This window comes from Hemibagrus wyckioides, linkage group LG15, assembly GCF_019097595.1.
Source record: "Hemibagrus wyckioides isolate EC202008001 linkage group LG15, SWU_Hwy_1.0, whole genome shotgun sequence".
Lineage (NCBI taxonomy): Eukaryota > Metazoa > Chordata > Actinopteri > Siluriformes > Bagridae > Hemibagrus > Hemibagrus wyckioides.
This window is the reverse complement of record NC_080724.1, coordinates 277807-300000: the sequence shown is the minus strand read 5'-3', so window position 1 is coordinate 300000 and position 22194 is coordinate 277807. Positions and strand designations below refer to the sequence as shown.

The following is a 22194-nucleotide window of genomic DNA, read 5'->3' as shown; positions in this document are numbered from 1 at the left end:
GGGTCGTTGACCGGGAGATCAGGGTTCAAGCCCCAGCACCGCCAAGTTGCCACTGTTGGACCCTTGAGCAGGGCCCTTAACCTTCTCTTCCAGGGGTGCTGCATCATGGCTGACCCTGCGCTCTGACCCCAACCTCCAAGGATGGGATATGCAAAGAAAGAATTTCACTGTGCTGTAATGTATATGTGACAAATAAAGGCTATTTCATATTTCAATTCATTTCACATTCACACCTACAGATATACCTGTCAATATGATTTAAGGAGCTGGGAGGAAACCAGAGAGCCTGGAAGAAACCCAGACGGACGTAAGGCTAAGAAACAGTAACCCGAGCTCGGGTCACTAGGGAGCTGGGAGGCAGAGACGGGCTGCCCGCATTAATCTGACCCACCTGAATTACAGACAGCACTATCATCTGAGCTGCTTTACAGAAAATTAACAAACACTTTGACCAATCAGATTTTATTACTCCACAGCATTTGGGGGTCATTTTCTATAACCGCTGCGCTGACAGAAGTTACAGTAAGCAGACATATATTAAAGTCTGTCAGGGTTTTGTAAGAGTCAGTAAGGTTTTTACCCTGGAAGTGTCTTCAGAAAGAGAAGTCTGTTTCTTGGTAATATACCAAGTTGTAATTTATTGCTAAAAAGAGAGATGCTGGTGAGGGTAATGTAAGTAATATCTCTGCAGGCTGTGTTATCAGAGGATAAAAACTTTATTGGAATTTAATGATATTGGAAACTAAACTACACATCAGGTTGCGTCACACCACTGTATCATTGTTTATTTTCTAATGCAGTGGTCATTTTCTGTCAAAGTGGTCCAAGGAATCAGGGTGCCCATGCTGACCCCTGTGCACCGCCGAAAGTGCCAACAATGGGCACATGCGCAACAATGGGGCGTGTGCGTCTCTTACCTGGGGAACACATGGCACCAGGATGCATTATGGGAAGAAGGTGAGCCGGCGGAGGCAGTGTCCTGCTTTGGTCATGTTCTGCTGGGGAAACCTTGGGTCCTGCATCCATGTGGATGTTACTGTGACACGTACCACCTACCTAAGCATTGTTACAGACCATCTACACCCTTTCATGGAAACGGTATTCCCTGATGGCTGTGGTCTCTTTCAGCAGGATAATGCTCCATGCCACAAAGCAGAAATGGTTCAGGAATGGTTTGATGACCACAACAACCAGTTTGAGGTGTTGACCTGGCCTCCAAATTCCCCAGATCTCAATCCAGTCCAGCATCTGTGGGATGTTCTGGACAAACAAGTCTGATCCATGGAGGCTCCACCTCACAACTTACAGGACTTAAAGGATCTGCTGCTAACATCTTGGTGCCAGATCCCACAGCACACCTTCAGGGATCTAGTGGAGTCCATGCCTCAACGGGTCAGGGCTGTTTTGGCAGCAAAAGGGGGACCAACACAATATTAGACAGGTGGTCATAATGTTATGTTTGGTTGGTGTATATGGATTACATATCCCTGAGAAACAAGAGAGGAGACATATTTGGAGAGTCTTCTTTATCCTCCACTCCTCTACAGTGTCACTCTTATTAAAATTGAAATGTTGTTGTTGTGAAACCGAAACCTTGCAGTCCAGAGTAATAAATCAGTGTGTGTGTGATATTTCCAGCTTTCTACTCTGATTTGGCTCTTCACTGTGGAGATCATCTATCTGTTTTATATAAATCCTCAGATTTCAGTTATATTTAAATGTATATATATATATACAGGGGTTGGACAATGAAACTGAAACACCTGGTTTTAGGCCACAATAATTCATTAGTATGGTGTAGGGCCTCCTTTTGCGGCCAATACAGCATCAATTCGTCTTGGGAATGACAGATACAAGTCCTGCACAGTGGCCAGAGGGATTTTGAGCCATTCTTCTTGCAGAATAGTGGCCAAGTCACTACGTGATGCTGGTGGAGGAAAACGTTTTCAGACTCGCTCCTCCAAAACACCCCAAAGTGGCTCAATAATATTTAGATCTGGTGACTGTGCAGGCCATGGGAGATGTTCAACTTCACTTTCATGTTCATCAAACCACTCTGTCACCAGTCTTGCTGTGTGTATTGGTGCATTATCATCCTGATACACGGCACCGCCTTCAGGATACAATGTTTGAACCATTGGGTGCACATGGTCCTCCAGAATGGTTCGGTAGTCCTTGGCAGTGATGCGCCCATCTAGCACAAGTATTGGGTCTAGGGAATGCCATGATATTGCAGCCCAAACCATCACTGATCCACCCCCATGCTTCACTCTGGGCATGTAACAGTCTGGGTGTTACACTTCTTTGGGGCTTCTCCACACCGTAACTCTCCCGAATGTGGGAAAGACAGTGAAGGTGGACTCATCAGAGAACAATACATGTTTCACATTGTCCACAGAACAAGATTTTCGCTGCTGGCACCATTGAAACCGACGTTTGGCATTGGCACGAGTGACCAAAGGTTTGGCTATAGCAGCCCGGCCATGTACATTGACCCTGTGGAGCTCCTGACGGACAGTTTTGGTGGAAACAGGAGAGTTGAGGTGCACATTTAATTCTGCAGTGAGTTGGGCAGCTGTGGTTTTAAGTTTTTTGGATACAATCCGGGTTAGCACCCGGACATCCCTTTCAGACAGCTTCCTCTTGCGTCCACAGTTACTCCTGTTGGATGTGGTTCGTCCTTCTTGGTGGTATGCTGACATTACCCTGGATATCGTGGCTCTTGATACATCACAAAGACTTGCTGTCTTAGTCACAGATGCGCCAGCGAGACGTGCAATTTGTCCTCTTTTGAACTCTGATATGTCTCCCATAATGTTGTGTGCATTGCAATATTTTAAGCAAAACTGTGCTATTACTCTGCTAATTAAACCTTTACACTCTGCTCTTACTGGTGGAATGTGCAATCAATGAAGATTGGCCACCAGGCTGGTCAAATTTAGCCATGAAACCTCCAACACTAAATTGGCCAGTGTTTCAGTTTCATTGTCCAACCCCTGTGTATATATAAATTCCTAGCTATAAATAAAGTTGGCAGGAAAATGGTTGAGACTTTTGCCTTATCTTAATGTTAAAGAGCTTAGAAATGCTTTGGATACTGTCAGTGTTTGAAGGCAATGTATTACAAAAGACAAACCTTTACATTCCTTTCCTCTGATTTTATTTCATTAGAATTCTCACTAGTCATTTAATCCTTTTTTGAGGATTACATGAACAATTCAGGTCCAATTCATGAAACGTCATACATCATCAAAACGAGCCGTGATTTGTGGGGAACAAGCTTTTGTCCACTTGTCTGCTTATTTACATGTCATATACATACTGCGTCACCCGTTCCCTCATATGCCGCTCATCCACATGAAGGAGGATTTGTGATGGTGAGGCAGTAAAGGAAAGCATTCAGCCGTGGCCGGATTCAAGGAAAGAACAGAGAGGAGGAAATAGATTTTATTGAGGCAGAGATGGAAGCAGAAGACTGCTGCGAGTGAAGATGTTGTTTTTGTTTTGCATAAATCGCAGCTCATTTTGATGTCATGCAGCGGTTTCATGATCAGATGTTGATTTATTCACTGCGTCACACTCTGCACTGAAATCTACGCTTTTTTCTCTACAACCTTGATGAATGTGGGCCATGTTTACTAAAGAGCAGAAAAATAAACTCGCCAGTGTTTTTTATTGACAATGTTAAGATCAGCCGGTCTACAGAGAAGAAGAGCAGTATAATTACCTGCTACTGTAAGCAGCGCTCTTTCTCTCCTCTCTTTACGTACACGATGCCTCTGGGTTTGTTTGGACTGCTCTTTAAATCTGACTCGGAAGCTTTCCTTACTACCTTTATTTTATATCTTGAATTTTAGCTTTAGAATGATTTTTATTTGTTTTTCATGCTTCTTACAAAACACAGCACTCACCTTTTGGGTTGAAATAACAAATGACTAAAGCATTTCTAATTTTTGTGTGCTTTTCCTTTCCAGTGAATCTGAGATACTTCATCACGATAAACAGTATGAGCCGTTCTACTCGTCTTTTGTGGCGCTTTCTGCACATTACATCACCACAGTTTGTGGACAAAGTAAGTGTTTTTGTGGAAGGGTGTTGCTACTGAAATATTACTTTACATGTCATTCCTAGAAACAAGCACCAGTTATGTACTGATCATCTTTTTTTTTTAGTCCCCAGAAATCAGTTGCTGTCAGTAGCTGCAGCATGTAAAGTACTGATCGAATTCTCCTTGCTTCGGCTCGAGAACCCAGACGAAGCATGTGCAGTTTCACAGGTGAGAGTTGCTCAGTTTTGTTGTGTATTTGTGTGTTTCTCACCTCGGTTCTGAGTTGTTTATTATATTTATTTTTTTAATCTGTTCTTTTTCAGAAACACCTAATTCTCTTAATAAAAGGCCTTTGCACTGGTTGCAGTCGATTAGATCGGACTGAGATCATTACCTTCACTGCAATGATGAAGTCTGCAAAACTCCCACAGACTGTAAAGACCCTTTCTGATGGTGAGGAGCATGTTGACGTTGTGTTATGTTCCTGTCTGTTTAAGGGCATACAAAAACTAGTTATCTTATTGGTTGGTCTATTGTTCAACTTGTATTGTAGGCCAACGTCTTGGGAAAGCAACACACACCAATATCTTGTTTATAGATTCATGACACCTTTTTCCTCATTTTTTTATTGCAGTCAGGTTATCCTTGTCTTGTGGTTATCTGGTGTAGAGTTGCACATGATGCCATCATGCTTGAATGAGTGGAGGATGGAATATTGTCATGCTTCTTCCACTGCGTTTCACTGCTTTTTCTTTTAAAAAAATTGTTCAGATTCTTTTGGGTTATAGAAGTAAAATGATTTGAGCAGGCTGCCAAAAAGTGACATCTGTGTGTTTTTTTTTAATTAATAATAACAAAGGGTTTATCATTGCAACACATCTCAGAAAAATTCGCAATAAGAAAGACAATAATAAAACTTTTGCATATCAATAGCATTTTGGCTACAAATACAGTTAGCCTCATTGCATATAAAATAAAATAAAACATCTTGACTTATTATTGGGAGAGTTAAGGCAGAGCTTCATTTTTTTTGTATAGCGCATTTAACAATGGACATTGTCTCAGAGCAGCTTTACAGAACATAGGGAATATAATACAACTATCTTTGAATTTATATTTTTTTGGAAACTAATTGATGGTCTCTTGAACCCCATAGAACAATCTCAACCAAACAGCTGTCCAGACATGTCTTGGGTCATCTTAGTGTATTATTCTCTTCCCCCTTGCCATCACTTTGAGTGCCACATTGACAGAAAAAGCTTTGTTCCCTTCCCTCTGTCCGTTGGGCTTTTTTGCATCCTACCATTTCCAGATGAGTAATCATGAAAGCTGGACTTGTATTGTATTGCCATGTTTCTCTTGTCCTGTTGTCTAGTGGAGGACCAGAAGGAAGTGCCCTCTCCGATCAACCCTGAGCTACGGCACAAGGAAGTTCAAATGAACTTCTTCAATCAGCTGACCTCAGTGTTTAACCCCGACATTACCGTCCTGTCCTCGCCCTCAGCCCACATGCAGGTCAGCAAATTGCAGTCACAGAGGGATCATGCATGTATCAGTAAATGAATTCTGTGTGCAAAATATTTGTGTATATACACCTTGAAATATATCTGCTATTTTGTGTCATAGGCTGAGGGTGAAATTGATGACCAAACGACGACAGATCAGGCTGCACAGACCAAAATGAAGAATGCCTTCATCTCACAAAATGTGTCCAGTTTACAAGAATTGGGTGTGTTTTTTTCTAAAGCATAATGTATTATGGTGTTTCCACGCATACACAGTTTGGTCCATTTTCCTCCTCAGTGTGGTTCGTTTATGCCAGAGAGAAATCAGCAATTGTACTCTGTTACAGAGCAAGTAAGCTGGTCTGAGATGGCAGTCTTAGTCTAGTTGCAGGTAGCACAGTTTGATTACGGTGAGAATGTAGTAAGACCATGAATCAACTCAGCTGTAGGAAGCGAACTGTACATTTCTTTGGGAGCTGGGAGACACACACGCGTTCCAGCCGTACACACCACATGTCTGTTTAATTAAATACTGTCTTAAACTGAACTGAATCTAACCATCTTTCACTCTGATTCGGGCTTGACAAATGGGCTAAGGTGTGAAAGCAGCCTTGTATGTACAGTTAACCGCCTTCTTCTAAAGTCATAAATATTATTTCATCTCGTCACAGGAGGCTCAGAGAAATTGCTGCGTGTGTGCCTCAACTTGCCCTACTTCTTGCGCTACATCAACCGCTTTCAGGACGCTGTATCGGCCAACTCTTTCTTCATCATGCCGGCTACTGTTGCAGATGCCACCGCAGTCCGAAATGGGTGAGCCTGACGCACGGTTTCGGCGTCTGACTTTTATATAGTCGTGTCTATGAAATATGTGGTCATAATATTTATTCATTTATTTTTTTTTACATCTTTGGTGTATCTTCCGGTCAGATTCCACTCCCTTGTGATTGATGTAACAATGGCCCTGGATACTTTGTCTCTACCTGTGCTTGAGCCTTTAACTCCTGGCCGGCTGCTTGATGTGACTGTGCTAGCCCTGAGCTGTCTCTATGCAGGTTGGATAACTAATAACCAACACCTGAAATCTTTAGAAGAAAGTGCTGTGATTATTTTGGGAACACTGAAAATGTTTGGTCTTCATTTACAGGTGTGAGCGTGGCAACATGCATGGCCATTCTGCAGGTGGGCAGTGGCCTGCAGCTTCGCACTGCCTCTACAGGCTCTAAGGAGGAAGACTATGAGAATGACGCTGCAACCATTGTGCAGAAATGTGTATGTTAAGACTTCTTTGTGCCATTTAACTACTTCTAACACATTTAGTGATGTGCTTTCTGATTCTGTTCTCTGTTTCACAGTTAGACATATATGACATGATCGGACAGGCAATCAGTAACTCTCGACGAGCTGGAGGGGAGGTAACGAACTTAATTGATATCCAAGAATGATGTATCCAGGAGCACTGGCAAATCCAGATGTGGTTTTCAACTTCATCATTAATCATTCTGTATGTCTTTTATTTCCCCACAGCATTATCAGAACTTCCAACTGCTGGGTGCCTGGTGTTTACTGAACAGCCTGTATTTGATATTGAACCTAAGCCCCACTGCCCTGGCAGATAAGGGAAAGGAGAAAGACCCCCTGGCAGCACTGCGGGTCAGGGACATCACTACCCGCACCAAAGATGGGGCAGGATCCCCTAAACTGGGCCCAGGCAAAGGGTGAGCTTCAGTTATTTGATGTATGTACTTTATTTCGTTAAAAAAAATATTTTAGAAATGGAATATAACGGTTTCCTTTCGTTTTGTGAAGGCACCAAGGTTTTGGGGTTTTGTCTGTCATTTTGGCAAACCACTCAATCAAACTGCTGACCTCATTGTTCCAGGACTTACAAGTGGAGGCATTGCACAGGGTAAAAAACTTTAGAATCCTAACCCTTAAACCCTTTAGAATTGTAAATGCTGCTTGAACAGATGGCTTAGTGAAGTTAATTTTCTTTTGCCCTAGGGATGGGCTAGTGATGGACCACCAGCAGAGTTAAACATCATGGCACAGAGCACGTCGATTCAGAGAGTTCAACGGCTTATCGACTCTGTGCCTCTAACCAATCTGCTCTTTACGCTGCTGTCCACCTCCTATAAGAAAGTAAGCAATTCTGTGGCCTGTTAACAGAACACATCAGCACTTTCTGTCTAAAATCCACCGCACCACAGCACCTGGGTTCAAATTACTATGGACAGGCATGGGAGCTCGAAACACTCCTTCTATGGGTACCTTGGGGACAGTTCTAGCTTGCTAAAATGCTGTTCTTCTGTAGTATTATTTCAATATTGGAGGAATAGAGTAAAAACAGTTATGGTTATTTGCACTGTCCCTAAGGTTCTGTGGTATCTGTAAACAAGCAGAGTGAAAAGGAGACATTTTGATGTTTACTTTAAACTACACTGATTGTGTCGGTAATGCAGCCCCACCTCTGCAAGGATGAATATTTACACATACTTTTGACTGAAATTCTACAAAAAGGGATGAAGGTTGAGGGACCATGAAGGACCATTGCATGGCCTAGGTATAAATGTGTTTCTTCTGGATTTGTATCGCTCAGGCCTGCGTGTTGCAGAGACAAAGGAAAGGCTCAGTGAGCAGTGATGCCAGCGCCTCCACTGACTCGAACACTTACTATGAAGATGACTTCAGCAGCACGGAGGAGGACAGTAGTCAAGGTAACCAATGCTGCAGAGTTCTCTTCGAATCAGACCTTAAAGATAGGCTTAGGAAGGGTAGAAAGCCAGTGTTTTTGAAATTAACAGAAATTAGGAACATTAGATACAGTACATATTTATAAAGCAATCTTTTGTATTTTTTTAACTTTAGATTTCCATCTGCAGTAAATCCAACACTGAATTCTTTAGCATAGGCCTACCTGCCATTTAAAAAAAATCTAGCCTGTTCTTTCATTGGCTGAGTTAGATTCATGGTTCAGGAGAGTGTGGAATACTCTGATGCAGTTGCTGAAAGCTACATACAGTAGTAGGGAGACCAGAGTCAGGCCACCCAAGAGCTTAGAGACAGGTCAGTTTAACTCTGCTGCAGAGTGCTGTTGCACACCAAGCATGCTCTGCTTAACTGCACCGCCATGGCAGCCTGCACGCCTAGTGACAGTGTCCGTTATTTCAGCAGAGAGAAGACAGGAGAGGACAAGAGCAACTTGTGTCTCAGGTCAGCAGATTTCTGCATTAGCTCAGCCTTGTAGTGTCTCAATATACAACATTTTATTGTCTTTTCAAAAATAAAGACTTCAAGTAGTCTTGTACCCGGTTTGTGGAAACAGCAGCTCTGTTTGCCTGCATACACTGCCATGTATGAATTTGGAGATGAACCTGGCTCTCTGCATGTTCACAGATGATGACAGTGAGCCCATTTTGGGCCTTTGGTTTGAGGAGACCATCTCTCCCAGTAAAGAGAAGGTGGCACCTCCTCCTCCTCCTCCACCCCCTCCACTGGAGACCTCACCAAGGCTCAAGAGCCCTAGCAAACAGAATGCAGGGGAGAATGGCAACATCCTGGCCAGCCGGAAAGACCCTGAACTGGTGAGGACAGACTGATGTGTATTTAATCAGACTTATGAAATCTAGGGACGACGGGGATGAAAATTTAAGGAACATCCTAGACTGATTAATATTAATGAGGAGCAGTAAACAATGAGTCATTAACAAAGATCTATAATAGATAATTAAAAACAAATCTTTCCTTCTCAAACATGATTTGGGAACTAACAAACAGAATGAAAATCGAAATAGAAATTCACTGCTGGAGTATACCTATGCTGTGCTGATTTGGATTTAACTGATAAAGTGGTTAAGCAAAATCCATAGATATTCTAGGTGTTTATTTAAGAAAATGTTATCGACCTAGTGGCTTCTCTTTGTTCATCACTGATTAATTAACTAAAATCCTAATGAATATTATTTGACATTTAAAAATGTCAGAATGCTAGAATTTGATGCATGCTCATTTTTTTGATTTTACATTTTATTTTATTTTTTTCCTCCAGTTCTTAGGTCTAGCCTCTAGCATTCTGAATTTTATCACCACGTCTATGCTGAAGTCCAGGAACAACTTCATCCGCAACTATCTGAGTGTGTCCCTCACTGAGCAGCACATGGCCACTCTAGCCAGCATCATCAAGGATGTGGACAAAGATGTTAAGGGTGAGAGTGTTTTTTTTTTTTTTTTTGTTTTTTTTTATATATATATATATATATATGCAGTATTTGTACACATGGATGCGAAAGTGGGTGATGATTTGTTTAAATTCTTCAATATATATATATGGCTTTGCACAGATCAAGACATTTGTGGTTGGCTTTTCTTTAGGTTCTTCTGATGAAGAATTTGCCTCTGCTTTGTACCATTTTAACCACTCTTTGGTAACATCAGACCTGCCTTCTCCAGCCCTTCAGGTATTTAGATTGTGTAGTATGGCTTGGTTTATTTTGCAAATGTAATGACTTTAACTCTTATTAATAATCTGAGAACACTATTTCCAATCCTTTAGAATACTTTGCTGCAGCAGCTAGGTGTGGCACCATTTTCTGAAGGTCCCTGGCCCATGTACATCCACCCACAGTCACTGTCTGTTCTCTCAAGACTGCTGCTTATCTGGCAGCACAAAGCCAGCCTACAGGGAGACCCTGATGTCCCGGAGTGCATGAAGGTCTGGGAAAGGTGAGCCTTACTATCATATTATTCATCATTTAAGCATTCCTTGCATTGCTCATTTTGTCATTCCGTTGTTTTGGTGCTCATTTTATTTTGTTAACGTCATAGGAATGCAGAACCTCCACTGGCAATTCAGTGATAATAGGCTGATCACATGTACAGTACGAACTGAGCAAAGCCAGTAATGCAGCTGACACATTTCAATAGGTGTTATCTAAAGTGCCATTCAGAATGTATACACACAAAAAAATAACAAAATAAAAAAATGTTTTGCTCAGCTGATTAGTAAGTCGTTCTTTAGTCTCGGTGCAGTTATTGTAAAGGTATGGTCACTCTGAGCTTTAACCAGGATTGTTATATGCTCAGAGGCAGCTGATGAGCAGATCTAAGACTGTAGCATTGAGTTGTTGTGTTGTTTGTATAAGGCAGCACCTCTGCAATTTTCCTTTTGCTTGATCCAGGTTTGTGGGCACACTGAAACAGCATACATTACAGGGTGCAATGCCCAGTGAGGAAGACCTTAATGTTGAGCACCTCCAGCTGCTGCTTCTCATCTTCCACAACCTCTCAGAAAAGGGCCGTCGCACTGTCCTCACTCTCTGCACGCAGGCCATTGCTGAGGTGGCTGCCCATGTAGACTCCCAGCTTCAGTCTGTGCCCCTTAACCTGGCTCGCATTCTGCTGGTCTTTGACTACCTCCTCCACCAGTACTCTAAGGCCCCTGTGTATCTGTTCGAGCAGGTAAAAGAAGAGCTTAGCATAATACTCATCTTCATTATAATGTTTCTTTCAATGTGTGATAACTACACATTGATTTTTCGATCAGGTACAGTACAATCTTCTGACTCCCCCTGCGTCTGGAGCCAACTCTGCCCAGGAGGGCACAAAGAGAGGCTCCACCCCACATTACTATGGTTTTAAGGAAGTGGAGGAAAACTGGGCCAAGCACTGTTCAGCAGATCGGAGTAAGTCTTACCTCTTATGCTTCTCACATTACTGTCAAATCTTTTTAGTCCATTTTCTAAAACAGTGTTTTTTTTTTTGTTTATTTGTTTTTTTTTTTAAGATTCTAACGCACAGCCAAAGTTCTACTGCATCCTTTCCCCTGAAGCATCTGAAGATGATCGGAGCCGACTTGACAGCAAGGTAAAGCCAAAACACTGTGGCCAGTTTGTGGCACACAATTCATTTAAGAACATTTTTGTCTGAACTCTAGTTTTCATTGCATTGTAGGTCTTTCAGGTGTTGTTCAGTGGATCTGTGAAATATGACAACTTGTATTATTCGCTCATCTCCCTACTGGCTGCGGGGTCTCGTGTGGACATAGCCAGGAGACAGGAAAGCAAGCCTATCACCCCAGTTGTGAGTAAACATTCTGAAAAATGTTAAACGGACTCCTTCTGTTATTGCGTGTTTTTTTTTTTTTTGTTTGTTTGTTTGTTTGTTTGTTTATTTTTCTTTTTGTTTTTTTTTTCATTTGTGATTTTAAATTTTCTCTATTTAGAAATTTGACGCAGATCCGCGTCCGCAAATTTTTCGCAGACCTGCAAAATCCTCGCGAAAGTGTTTACGGCTAATTTCGTGGCAATTTATACATTTTCATGCTTTTTAATGTGAAATTATTAAGAAAATTTTAGTTTATTAATTTAGTAATATAAAAGTAAAATCAACAAAATATCAATATAAATAAAATGTAAATGTTATTTTAATTGAACGTCGCCAATATCACGTACGTACAGTACAGCCATTACCACACACTATTGGCTGGAAGGGTTGGAAGTAGCCAATCACAGAGCATTAACAGTTTTACCTAGCTGCTGATTGGCTGGTAGCTACGATGCTTTGTATGCGTGATGTCGCGGTTCATCTCCCCGCCCCTTGTACTCGGTTCAACACGTGTGTATATCCCGTGAATAAGTGATCTCAGTGATTTTTCCTTGGTTTTTATAAAGGGACACTGTACTCTATTTTTATGTTAAACATTTTTTTTTTTTTTTTTAAGGGTAATGTGTTAAGCTAACTTTAAATTAAATGAAAGTGTTTTGGGAGCATGATTGGTGTCATATATTTAGGGTTTAAACTCTAAAATTAAGGATTTACAGTACAGTACTAGCATTTTTAGTGACTCCACCGAACATCAGCGAAACCTCGTTATTTGCGATGGGTCCTGAAACGTAACCTCACGGATGTCTGAGGTATTACTGTATAAGGATATTTGATAAAGATACTTTATAAGGATTCAGATATTTTAGCTGAATGATTAGAACTTTAATTTCAGTACTTGTAGACTTTGAATAATTACGTTGGTGCTACTCATTCCATGCAGGAGGCGTGCTCTCTTCAGTACTATTTTCTGATCCTCTGGAGGATTCTAGGAGTGCTTCCCCCCTCTAAAGCCTATATTGAACAGCTGAAGACAGGCAACAGTGACCCCAGTGAGAGTGACCTTTTGCACACACTTAGGTGGTCATCTCGATTAGGTGTCAGCACATATGTCAACTGGATTAAGGTGCGTTCTTGAGCCTCGCGCTGTGAACACACATTGTTTTTCTGAAGTCTTTTTAATTTTTATAGTTTCCTCTCATTTCCATTATTCAATCTTCATCCCAATCAGGAAAACTTGGTGAAACAGGGAGTGAAAGCTGATCTTGCCACTTCTTTGGTTGAAGTGGTCTCCACTAAATGCAGTGCAGTGAAATATGATGTTGAGATTGCAGAGGAGTACATTGCCAGACAGGTAACAGCCAGATGATTTGAAATAAAGATGCTCTTTATTACTCTGGATGAATACAATACTAAAAAGTCAATTCTCTGTTTTGTTTTGTTTTTTTTGTTAGATCTCTTCATTCTGCTGTGTGGATCCCAACAGCATCATACCTCTTCACCAGATTCCTTCTCTACAGATCATATACACACTAGATGCCGTCATCTCCAAAGTGCAGGTTTCTCGTAATGAGCATTTCTCCAAGGTGGCAGCAGAAACAGACTCGCACAAATCCTTTGAGATCACCAAAAATCTGCTGCCAGCCACACTGCAGCTCATTGACATCTACACAGCCTTCACCAGGTCCATACTAGCTTTAAATCAGGAATATTTCTTTTTTTTTTTTCTTCTTTTTTTTAAATACATAATCAGAATTTCCTGGTTTGAGCTGACAAACACTACATCCTCTTGTTTTGTTTAAGTGATCCAAATTTGTTTTCTTGTCTGGTTTACCTGGATAGATCCTACTTGTTAACGAGCCTCCCTGAGGACGGAGAGAACAAGCCCACAGAAACCAAACTACAAGGCTATGCTGCCGTGTTGTCCATTGGCTCCACGCGCTGCAAAGCCAATCAGCTTGGTAAGGACATTGTGCACTTCTACAGGACATTTAAATATTTGACATTAAAAAAAATGAAATATTGACCTATACCAATATGCAGACAATGTTGTATTATTTATGCATAAATTTGTTTGTCTGATGGGAGTGTAATTCAGGGTTTGGGATGAATTACAATTTGCAATTTATATATAGTTTTTATATGAAAAATGATATTGTCATTTCAGGTCAGACAGTAATGCAGAATTTGCCATCTGCACTTCAGACCTTATGTGAGACATGGAACAACATTCACACTAATGAGTTTCCTAACATTGGCTCCTGGGTAAGAGTCCTCCTGCCAGTCCAGTTTATTACTGAGTAGAATACTTTTGCTGTCCATCACAACAGGCTTATTCCATGTCATTTTTTTCACCCTGCAGCGAAATGCTTTTGCCAATGACACCATTCCCTCAGAGAGCTACATCAGTGCTATCCAGGCAGCCCACCTTGGTACACTTAGCAACCAATCTTTACCATTAGCTTCCTCCCTCAAACACATCCTGCTCACACTGGTGCGCCTCACTGGAGATCTTATTGTGTAAGTTGCATCAACTCTGTTATATGTATGGCAGCATTTTTACTCCCCTTTTTAAAATATCTGAGAATTTGAAATGCTTTGTGTAAAGTAAATACTACATGTTGCTTGAGCCCACTGGCCCATAAATGTGATTTCCTATAGGACAGAGGAACTGAACCCTCCCCAGGTGATCCGGACTCTGCTGCCATTGTTGTTGGAAAGCAGCACAGAGAGTGTTGCAGAGATCTGCAGTACCTCTTTAGAGAGGATCCTGGGCCCTGCGGAGTCGGATGCTTTTCTGGCTCGTGTATATGAGCGTCTAATCACAGGCTGCTACAACATCATTGCCAACCACTCTGACCCCAGCAGGTGAGACAGGAAATGTTTAACACTGAGATCTAAAGATTAACGTACACTGTGAATGCCATCGTGATCATTTTCCCTGGTTGTCTCTCAGTGGTCTAGATGAGTCTGTGTTGGAGGAATGCCTGCAGTATCTGGAGAAGCAGCTGGAGAACAGCCAGGTCCGCAAAGCCATGGAAGAATTCTTTTCCTTCAGGTACTGCCCAACATAATCCTTTTTCTTATCCCCTTTTTCTTATTAAACTTGCCAAGTTTAAACTGAGCCTCACCTTCTTGTTTCTTTTTGCAGTGGTGAACTGGTACAAATCATGATGGCTACGGCAAATGAAAATTTATCTGCCAAATTTTGCAACCGGGTTCTGAAGTTCTTCACCAAGCTTTTTCAGCTCAGTAAGTCATCCAAAACTCTAGAAGACTGATCTCTAGGCCACATACTGCCCATTACATCTGATGTATTCCATTCCTTTTTTGTGTGTGTAGCGGAGAAGTGCCCCAACCCTAGCTTGTTGAGTCTTTGTGGTTCTCTGGCACAGCTGGCCTGTGTGGAGCCAGTGAGGCTTCAGGCCTGGCTCACGCGCATGACCGCCTCACCACCCAAAGACTCGGACCAGCTGGACACGGTGCAAGAGAACCGGCAGCTGCTGCAGCTCCTTACTTCTTACATTGTACGAGACAACAGCCAGGTGGGTGAGGGCGTGTGCACCGTGCTGCTCAGTACCCTCATCCCCATGGCCACGGAGATGCTGGCAAGCGGAGATGGAGCTGGGTTTCCCGAGCTCATGGTCATCATGGCCACATTGGCCAGTGCTGGCCAAGGGGCAGGACATTTACAGTTACACAGGGCTGCTATTGACTGGCTCAGTAGATGGTGAGTCCTAAAAAGGAAGGGATGACATCTCTCTCTCTCTTCTCTGCAAAGAATTTCTGTACAATTGTACATTTTTTTGTTGCTTTTATTTTATTTTTAAGGCTTGCATAACTTCACAAAATATTTTTTCTCAAGTTCTCAAAATACCTTGATTTCTCTGTATTCTCCATATAATTGTTTTTATTTCTTTCAGTAAAAAATATTTATTCCAGAAGAACGTTGTGGAGAAAGTGACTGCCAATGTTTCACAGGGAAAAGTAAGAATAAAGGATCGTAATAATTAATAATAGTTTTGTATAATATTTTAAAGAATTCTTGTAAGGATTTTTTTTTAAAACTTTGCTTCTTTCTTTTTAATAGCACACCAGCATGTTGGAGTGTGCATGCCACATCATCTCATATCTGGCGGATGTGATGAATGCACTTAGGCAGAGCAGTGGCCAGGGCTCATCTCAGCTATTGATGGAGGGAGAAGAGAAGGCCATTGAGGTGGATTCAGACTGGGTGGAGGAACTAGCTGTGGAGGAGGAAGATTCACAGGCTGAGGACTCGGTCAGACACTCGCCTGCTGTCTGGGTCTATGAATAATGCAATATAGTTTTCTGCTTTCAGGACAGTTAAAAACCCTAAAGTAAGGCTGCCTTTCAGGTCTTCATGCTCCTCGAAGCCTAATTCTTGCTTTTGTTTGTTTTTTTCTAGGATGAGGATTCTCTTTGCAATAAGCTTTGTACCTTTACCATTACACAGAAGGAGTTCATGAACCAGCACTGGTAATGGAAGAACTATCCATCTACTATATTTACCCATTTCCCCCTCCAGTGACACACTATACTGATTTAAAACTACACCCCTGCCCTCACTGCTCTCCTTTCCTTGTACAGGTATCATTGTCACACCTGTAAGATGGTGGATGGGGTAGGTGTGTGTACAGTGTGTGCCAAGGTCTGTCACAAAGACCATGAGATCTCCTATGCCAAATACGGCTCTTTCTTCTGTGACTGCGGGGCCAAGGAGGATGGCAGCTGCCAGGTGAGACCGAATACTTCAAGTCATCATGGGAAAAGAACAACAGCGGTAACTTTGGCTTGCAAATCAGTTATCATTGAAAGTCATGAGCTCATTTCATTTTTCCTTCAGTTCCATCCGGATTTTCAATATATTTCATGAATCATCATATTTCTTTTTATATTAACTTAGTGATAGATTTAACTGCTCATTTAATTAAATATTAGAGTCCATTTATTTATCGTATTAGCAGTTTGATAAATTCCTCTTAGGTGTTAAAATATTTAAACATTAAACCATTACATCTCATGCATGCCCCTTTAAGCCTGGATTATACCTGTTTTTAAATGTGCATACACATTTGACTGGCATGTAAGTAATGCTTGGTGTATCGCTTGTTTACAGTTAACAAAACGTTATGTTCATGCGCTGCAATACCAACAGGTACAGTGGCGTAATGTGTCACTGTGCCCACAGCTGATTAAACTAGTGTTGTCTTCAATCACATTCTTGTGTATGATTTTCCATGTAGTGAATACTAACACACACCGTGTTAACTATTACGGTTAGTGCTTAATTTTGTGAAACCTCTCATCTAGCACACCAATTTTCTGGATCTTCTAGATTGTAAATATTTTTGAATATAAGGTCATAATTTTCGAGTTAAGCCGTCATGATATCCGAGAATTTTGTCTTGTGTGTTTAACATAGCTGTGCATGAAGACACTAAACAGTTTACAGCTTGACTTTAAAACCTGACAAACAGGATGTTTTGCTGCAGATCAGTATGTAATACTGTTCACACTCCTGCTGCTTCTGCACACACAAAAAGTCACAGGTCAATCGTAATCCAGGCTTTAATGGAATCCCCAAGCATGTAAAACTAATCCGTATTTTCAGTTAACTAATTCAGTTAAGTTTTAAAATCAAGTTTGGTTTGTTAACTCCTCTTATACTCCATGGTACTTCCATTTAACATTTAGAAATAACTATTTTAAGTGTTTTTAAATGCAAGTTTTGTTCATGTGTTTGAACAGTGTTCTCTGTGTGTGTGTGTGTGTTGCCCAGGCGCTGGTGAAGAGAAGTCCCAGCAGTGGAATGAGCTCCACTATGAAGGAATCCTCGGCTTTCCAGAGCGAGCTACGCATGCCCGAAAGTGCCATTCGGCATCAGAGTACCTCGCCTGCTGACAAGGGCAAAGTCACCATCTGTGATGGCAGGAGCAGCGACGAAGAGAAGCCCAAGAAAAGCAGTGTGTGCAAAAACATTGAGGGCTGCAGAGAGGACCTTCTAGCTCAAGTGGTAAGATTGACTGCTACAGGGGATTAATTCATGAAAAAGGGAAAAATTAAAGATTCTGTAAAGTGGATATTGCGAAGACTGTTAGAGTTATGTAACCATAATAACAGACCACTTGATTGTTTGTTAGGTAATTGAACATTCTATCTGGTTAGCTAGATATCATGCTTACAGAAAGATTCACCTGATGCAAATGTAAGGCTGATTTCAGTTCACATTCGGTGTGTGTGTGACTATGGCTGCTCTTCTGTTTTTTTCTTTTTTTGAAAGACTACATCACTGGAATAATGAGATGATGAAGTGATGTTTTTTATATTTTTTTTTGTTTGTAAATATAAATTTGGTACCTTTTGCTCTTTTCATCTAGTATTTGTCTGTGTCTCTTAGGCGAGTTCATCTACAGCAACCCTAGTGCTGGACCTGCTGAACTTCCTAATGGATGCCATCCAGACCAATTTCCAGCAAGACTCGGCTCTGGGCAGCAGCAGCCGTGCTCAGCATGCTCTCAATGAACTGCACACCCAGGATAAGACTGTAGAGATGACTGACCAGCTCATGGTATAGTGTTAAGCAAGTCTGAGTGTTACAGATTTTAATTTGTTGACCGAGTTGTATCTTGGTACAAACACAACCTTTAAGAGTTGTTATTTGTGTCTTGGATTTGTCCAGGTTCCCACTCTGGGCTCTCAGGAGGGTGCATTTGAGAATGTAAGGATGAACTATAGTGGTGATCAGGGCCAGACCATCAGGCAGCTCATCAGTGCTCACGTTCTGCGTCGTGTGGCCATGTGTGTGCTGTCTTCTCCCCATGGACGCAGACAACACCTTGCTGTCAGCCATGAGAAGGGCAAGGTAAGCTGATGGGGGAGGGGAGGGGGGTTAGTTGTAGTTGATGCATGATGCATTTTTTTGGTAATGTGAAAAATTACTTGATGGGCATAAATATATTTTACACGTTTGTCGTATTTCCTGAATCCTTGTTTATGCCTGTTAAAAGTTTTTCATCAAGCTGTAAGTATAATGTTTGTTTGTTTTTTTTTCCTCCACACAGATTACAGTCTTGCAGCTCTCGGCCCTCCTGAAACAGGCTGACTCCAGTAAGAGGAAACTGACTCTGACACGACTGGCCTCGGCACCTGTGCCCTTCACTGTCCTCAGCCTGACTGGAAACCCTTGTAATGAAGACTACCTGGCTGTGTGTGGCCTCAAGGTAATGAAAGTCTGCGAATATATATTTCAGTAGGAACACTTTAAATGGAAGAGAAATGGCTGATCTACATGTGTGCCCATTTTTATGCGTCACCAATCTGCAGGACTGTCATGTGCTGACGTTCAGTAGTACGGGGTCTGTGTCCGATCATCTGGTACTGCACCCTCAGCTGGCAACTGGAAACTTTATAATCAAGGCCATCTGGCTGCCTGGATCTCAGACCGAACTAGCTATTATTACAGCAGACTTTGTTAAGGTAAACTGTTCTCCTGATATTAATACTTCAGTTGTAAATTTGAAAATGGTGTTACTAAAGTAACACTAAATGCTTTTACTCGTTTAATAACTATAGTTGTGCATTTCTCCCTAGATCTATGATTTGTCTGTGGATGCTCTGAGCCCCATGTATTACTTCTTACTTCCAAGCTCTAAGATCAGAGATGCCACGTTCCTATTCAGTGAAGAGGGTAAAAACATCATCGTCATTATGTCTTCAGCTGGTTACATGTATACTCAGGTGATGGATGAAACCAGCAGTGCTCAGCATGGCCCTTTCTACGTTACCAACGTGTTGGAGATCAGCCATGAAGACTTAAAGGTGATTCAGCCCTTACTTTGTATATGAAGATATTTAGCTGCTTAATCATAATTGTATAGTCGTCATTAGAGGAAAACTTACCAGGTTGCTATGACTCACAGGACAGCAATGGCCAAGTGGCAGGAGGAGGAGTGTCTGTGTACTACTCCCACGTGCTGCAGATGCTCTTCTTCAGTTATAGTCAGGGCAAGTCCTTTGCTGCCACGGTCAACCGCAGCAGCATGGACACACAAAGACTATTCACCATAAATGTTAAAGGGTATGTCTGTTTTTAAACTTAATGACCTCTTTCTGGATGTGATCTTTTAATTATAAAGAGATTCACCTCAAAGCCACCTAGCATTCGTATTAATGTGAGAGATGATCTTTTTAGGTCAAATGGAGGCAGTAAAACCTCTCCAGCTCTGTGCCAGTGGTCTGAAGTAATGAACCACCCAGGGCTAGTGTGTTGTGTGCAGCAGACCACCGGGATCCCTCTGGTCATCATGGTGAAGCCTGATACCTTCCTTATCCAGGAGATCAAAACTTTACCTGCCAAAGCCAAGGTTTGTCTTTAGTCAGACCATAGCAGTAAATTTGTGTGTGTGTGGTGATGATTCTAAAAATGATTCTGTGCTGCACAGATACAGGACATGGTTGCCATTCGTCACACAGCCAGTAATGAGCAACAGCGCACAACTATGATCCTGCTGTGTGAGGACGGCAGCCTCCGCATCTACATGGCCAATGTGGAGAACACATCTTACTGGCTCCAGCCCTCTCTACAGCCCAGTGGTGTCATCAGTATCATGAAGCCTGTCCGGAAACGCAAAGCTGCTGCAGCTAGTGAGTCGCACCCTATTACACCTTGAAATAGTTTTGAGTTTGAGTTTCCCCTGAGTTTTAAGCATAGTAATATCTAAAATGATAATTATTGAAACCTTTATTTAAGCAGTTTGTATTATGTGTATTCCTTAACAGTGTAAGACTGCACTTTAGTCACATTAAATGACTGTAATGTAGTAACTGTACATACCTACTGTACAGTAAATGTTAAATGTATGCACAATTAGACAAGTCCACAAGCAAACAGTTCGATTACTAGTGAGCTTTAGATTTAATGCACCCAATAAATCAAGTTCAAGTACAGTAGCTGATTTTTAACTGGGGAAGACTTTAACCTTCAATGCTAAACCTATTCCCCACTATGTTCAATCTTGGACCTTATCACTCCTGCAGCTACACGCACATCCAGCCAGGTGACCTTCCCTGTGGATTTCTTTGAACACAATCAGCAGCTCACAGAAGTGGAGTTTGGAGGCAATGACTTGCTACAGGTCTATAATGGTCAGCAGATCAAACACCGCCTCAACTCCTCTGGGATGTATGTGGCCAACACTAAGGTAAAAATAGAAGAATACGACACTAATTCATAATTAATATTTTCTTAGGCTATGTTCACAAAGCAGTGTGTTTCAGAGTAAAAGCAGCAACTGTGGTGTTTTTCTCAGCCTGGTGGATTTACAGTTGAGGTGGTCAACAACAACAGCTCTATGGTGATGACGGGAATGAGGGTGCAAGTTGGTACTCAGGCCATAGAAAGAGCTCCGTCATACATTGAGATCTTCGGACGAACGATGCAGATGAACTTGACGCGCTCCCGTTGGTTTGATTTGCCCTTCACACGAGAAGAGGCCCTGCAGGCTGACAAGAAGCTCTCCATTTTCAGTAAAGACTTTTCTGGACTGTATTCTGTTCTCCCTGAGGTCTGTGATGTCAACATGCATTATTTGATGTTTTTTTTCCACACTCTGTTTGTGTCTGACATTCACAGTCGGAGCATCTGTAGACCCTACAGGAGTAACAATGCTAGACTCCATTAAGATCTATGGCAAAACCAAAGAGCAGTTTGGGTGGCCTGATGAACCCCCTGAGGACTTCCCTTCTGCCTCGGTCAACAATGTGTGCAGCCCCAACTTGAACCAGGGCAATGGCACTGGAGAGAGTGACATAACCACACCCACTTCCACCAGCGGCACAGTACTAGAAAGGTGAGCCTAGCTTGCTTGTGGTCTCTGCTACTTACCTTTAATCAGTACTACAGTACAGACCACGCATCTTTAATTTCTTTATGTGTGAATTGTTTCGTCTTCATGTTATTAGTATATTTTGCCTATATTTGCTTTAACAATGCAAGAAGGAGAGAAGGGAGGTTTGGAGTGGAGGAGTGTGTGTTGTGTCCAGTGCATGGCTACCTTCATAATGACTTGTGCTTGCATGCTTACATGTCTTCTGTTACATACAGATCATTTTTTTACTTGTTTCTTTCTGTGATCCTCACACATATTTCTTTTTCTTTGCTCCCAAAAACAATAAAATAAAGTTGTGAAACTGAGTCCTTATCAACATTGGACCGGTTAGTAACCGCCCTTTTTCTGCTTGTTTGCATGGTGTGTTTGAGTGTGTCGGCACGTACAAGGCAAAAACAAAGCAGTTGTACTAAACTTGCTATGGCTTAGAAAGAACTGCAAGCAATTTTCACTTTCATGACATCTCATAATATTGCTTAACTTATGTGCTTTTAACTGGGTGTATTTTTGGTGCAGTGATGTGCTAGAAATATTTAATAGTTAGTTTTTTGCATTGCACTGAATTGTGTGGTTTTAAAGGTTATGGTTTTTCTTCACTTTTACATAAACATGGTCTAATATACTCTTGCCC

The 22194-nt window shown here is 41.7% G+C and overlaps 1 protein-coding gene across 10 annotated transcripts in view; it reads left to right on the top strand.

Annotated features, from left to right (window-relative positions):
• The window catches only part of ubr4 (ubiquitin protein ligase E3 component n-recognin 4), a 50928-nt gene that overhangs the window by 4949 nt on the left and 23785 nt on the right, over window positions 1-22194 (top strand). For 4 of the 10 annotated variants that reach the window (XM_058409623.1, XM_058409625.1, XM_058409624.1 and 1 more), the window contains exons 2-50: window positions 3975-4072; window positions 4173-4276; window positions 4372-4501; window positions 5424-5563; window positions 5675-5777; window positions 6225-6366; window positions 6484-6608; window positions 6701-6825; window positions 6909-6968; window positions 7081-7271; window positions 7363-7462; window positions 7558-7695; window positions 8153-8270; window positions 8725-8766; window positions 8950-9137; window positions 9602-9758; window positions 9925-10010; window positions 10106-10275; window positions 10731-11010; window positions 11096-11234; window positions 11336-11415; window positions 11503-11631; window positions 12596-12778; window positions 12884-13006; window positions 13107-13336; window positions 13495-13613; window positions 13820-13917; window positions 14015-14172; window positions 14314-14520; window positions 14609-14710; window positions 14804-14904; window positions 14995-15382; window positions 15576-15639; window positions 15743-15934; window positions 16082-16152; window positions 16264-16456; window positions 17456-17689; window positions 18074-18244; window positions 18356-18538; window positions 18738-18896; window positions 19000-19152; window positions 19267-19494; window positions 19596-19753; window positions 19868-20039; window positions 20118-20319; window positions 20713-20876; window positions 20985-21201; window positions 21308-21524; window positions 21857-21889. In XM_058409623.1, coding sequence (XP_058265606.1) covers window positions 3975-4072; window positions 4173-4276; window positions 4372-4501; window positions 5424-5563; window positions 5675-5777; window positions 6225-6366; window positions 6484-6608; window positions 6701-6825; window positions 6909-6968; window positions 7081-7271; window positions 7363-7462; window positions 7558-7695; window positions 8153-8270; window positions 8725-8766; window positions 8950-9137; window positions 9602-9758; window positions 9925-10010; window positions 10106-10275; window positions 10731-11010; window positions 11096-11234; window positions 11336-11415; window positions 11503-11631; window positions 12596-12778; window positions 12884-13006; window positions 13107-13336; window positions 13495-13613; window positions 13820-13917; window positions 14015-14172; window positions 14314-14520; window positions 14609-14710; window positions 14804-14904; window positions 14995-15382; window positions 15576-15639; window positions 15743-15934; window positions 16082-16152; window positions 16264-16456; window positions 17456-17689; window positions 18074-18244; window positions 18356-18538; window positions 18738-18896; window positions 19000-19152; window positions 19267-19494; window positions 19596-19753; window positions 19868-20039; window positions 20118-20319; window positions 20713-20876; window positions 20985-21201; window positions 21308-21524; window positions 21857-21889 — 7365 coding nt within the window. The remainder of the gene's footprint in view (window positions 1-3974; window positions 4073-4172; window positions 4277-4371; window positions 4502-5423; window positions 5564-5674; window positions 5778-6224; window positions 6367-6483; window positions 6609-6700; window positions 6826-6908; window positions 6969-7080; window positions 7272-7362; window positions 7463-7557; window positions 7696-8152; window positions 8271-8724; window positions 8767-8949; window positions 9138-9601; window positions 9759-9924; window positions 10011-10105; window positions 10276-10730; window positions 11011-11095; window positions 11235-11335; window positions 11416-11502; window positions 11632-12595; window positions 12779-12883; window positions 13007-13106; window positions 13337-13494; window positions 13614-13819; window positions 13918-14014; window positions 14173-14313; window positions 14521-14608; window positions 14711-14803; window positions 14905-14994; window positions 15383-15575; window positions 15640-15742; window positions 15935-16081; window positions 16153-16263; window positions 16457-17455; window positions 17690-18073; window positions 18245-18355; window positions 18539-18737; window positions 18897-18999; window positions 19153-19266; window positions 19495-19595; window positions 19754-19867; window positions 20040-20117; window positions 20320-20712; window positions 20877-20984; window positions 21202-21307; window positions 21525-21856; window positions 21890-22194) is intronic. The other 6 variants (XM_058409629.1, XM_058409626.1, XM_058409622.1 and 3 more) reach the window with 5 other exon arrangements.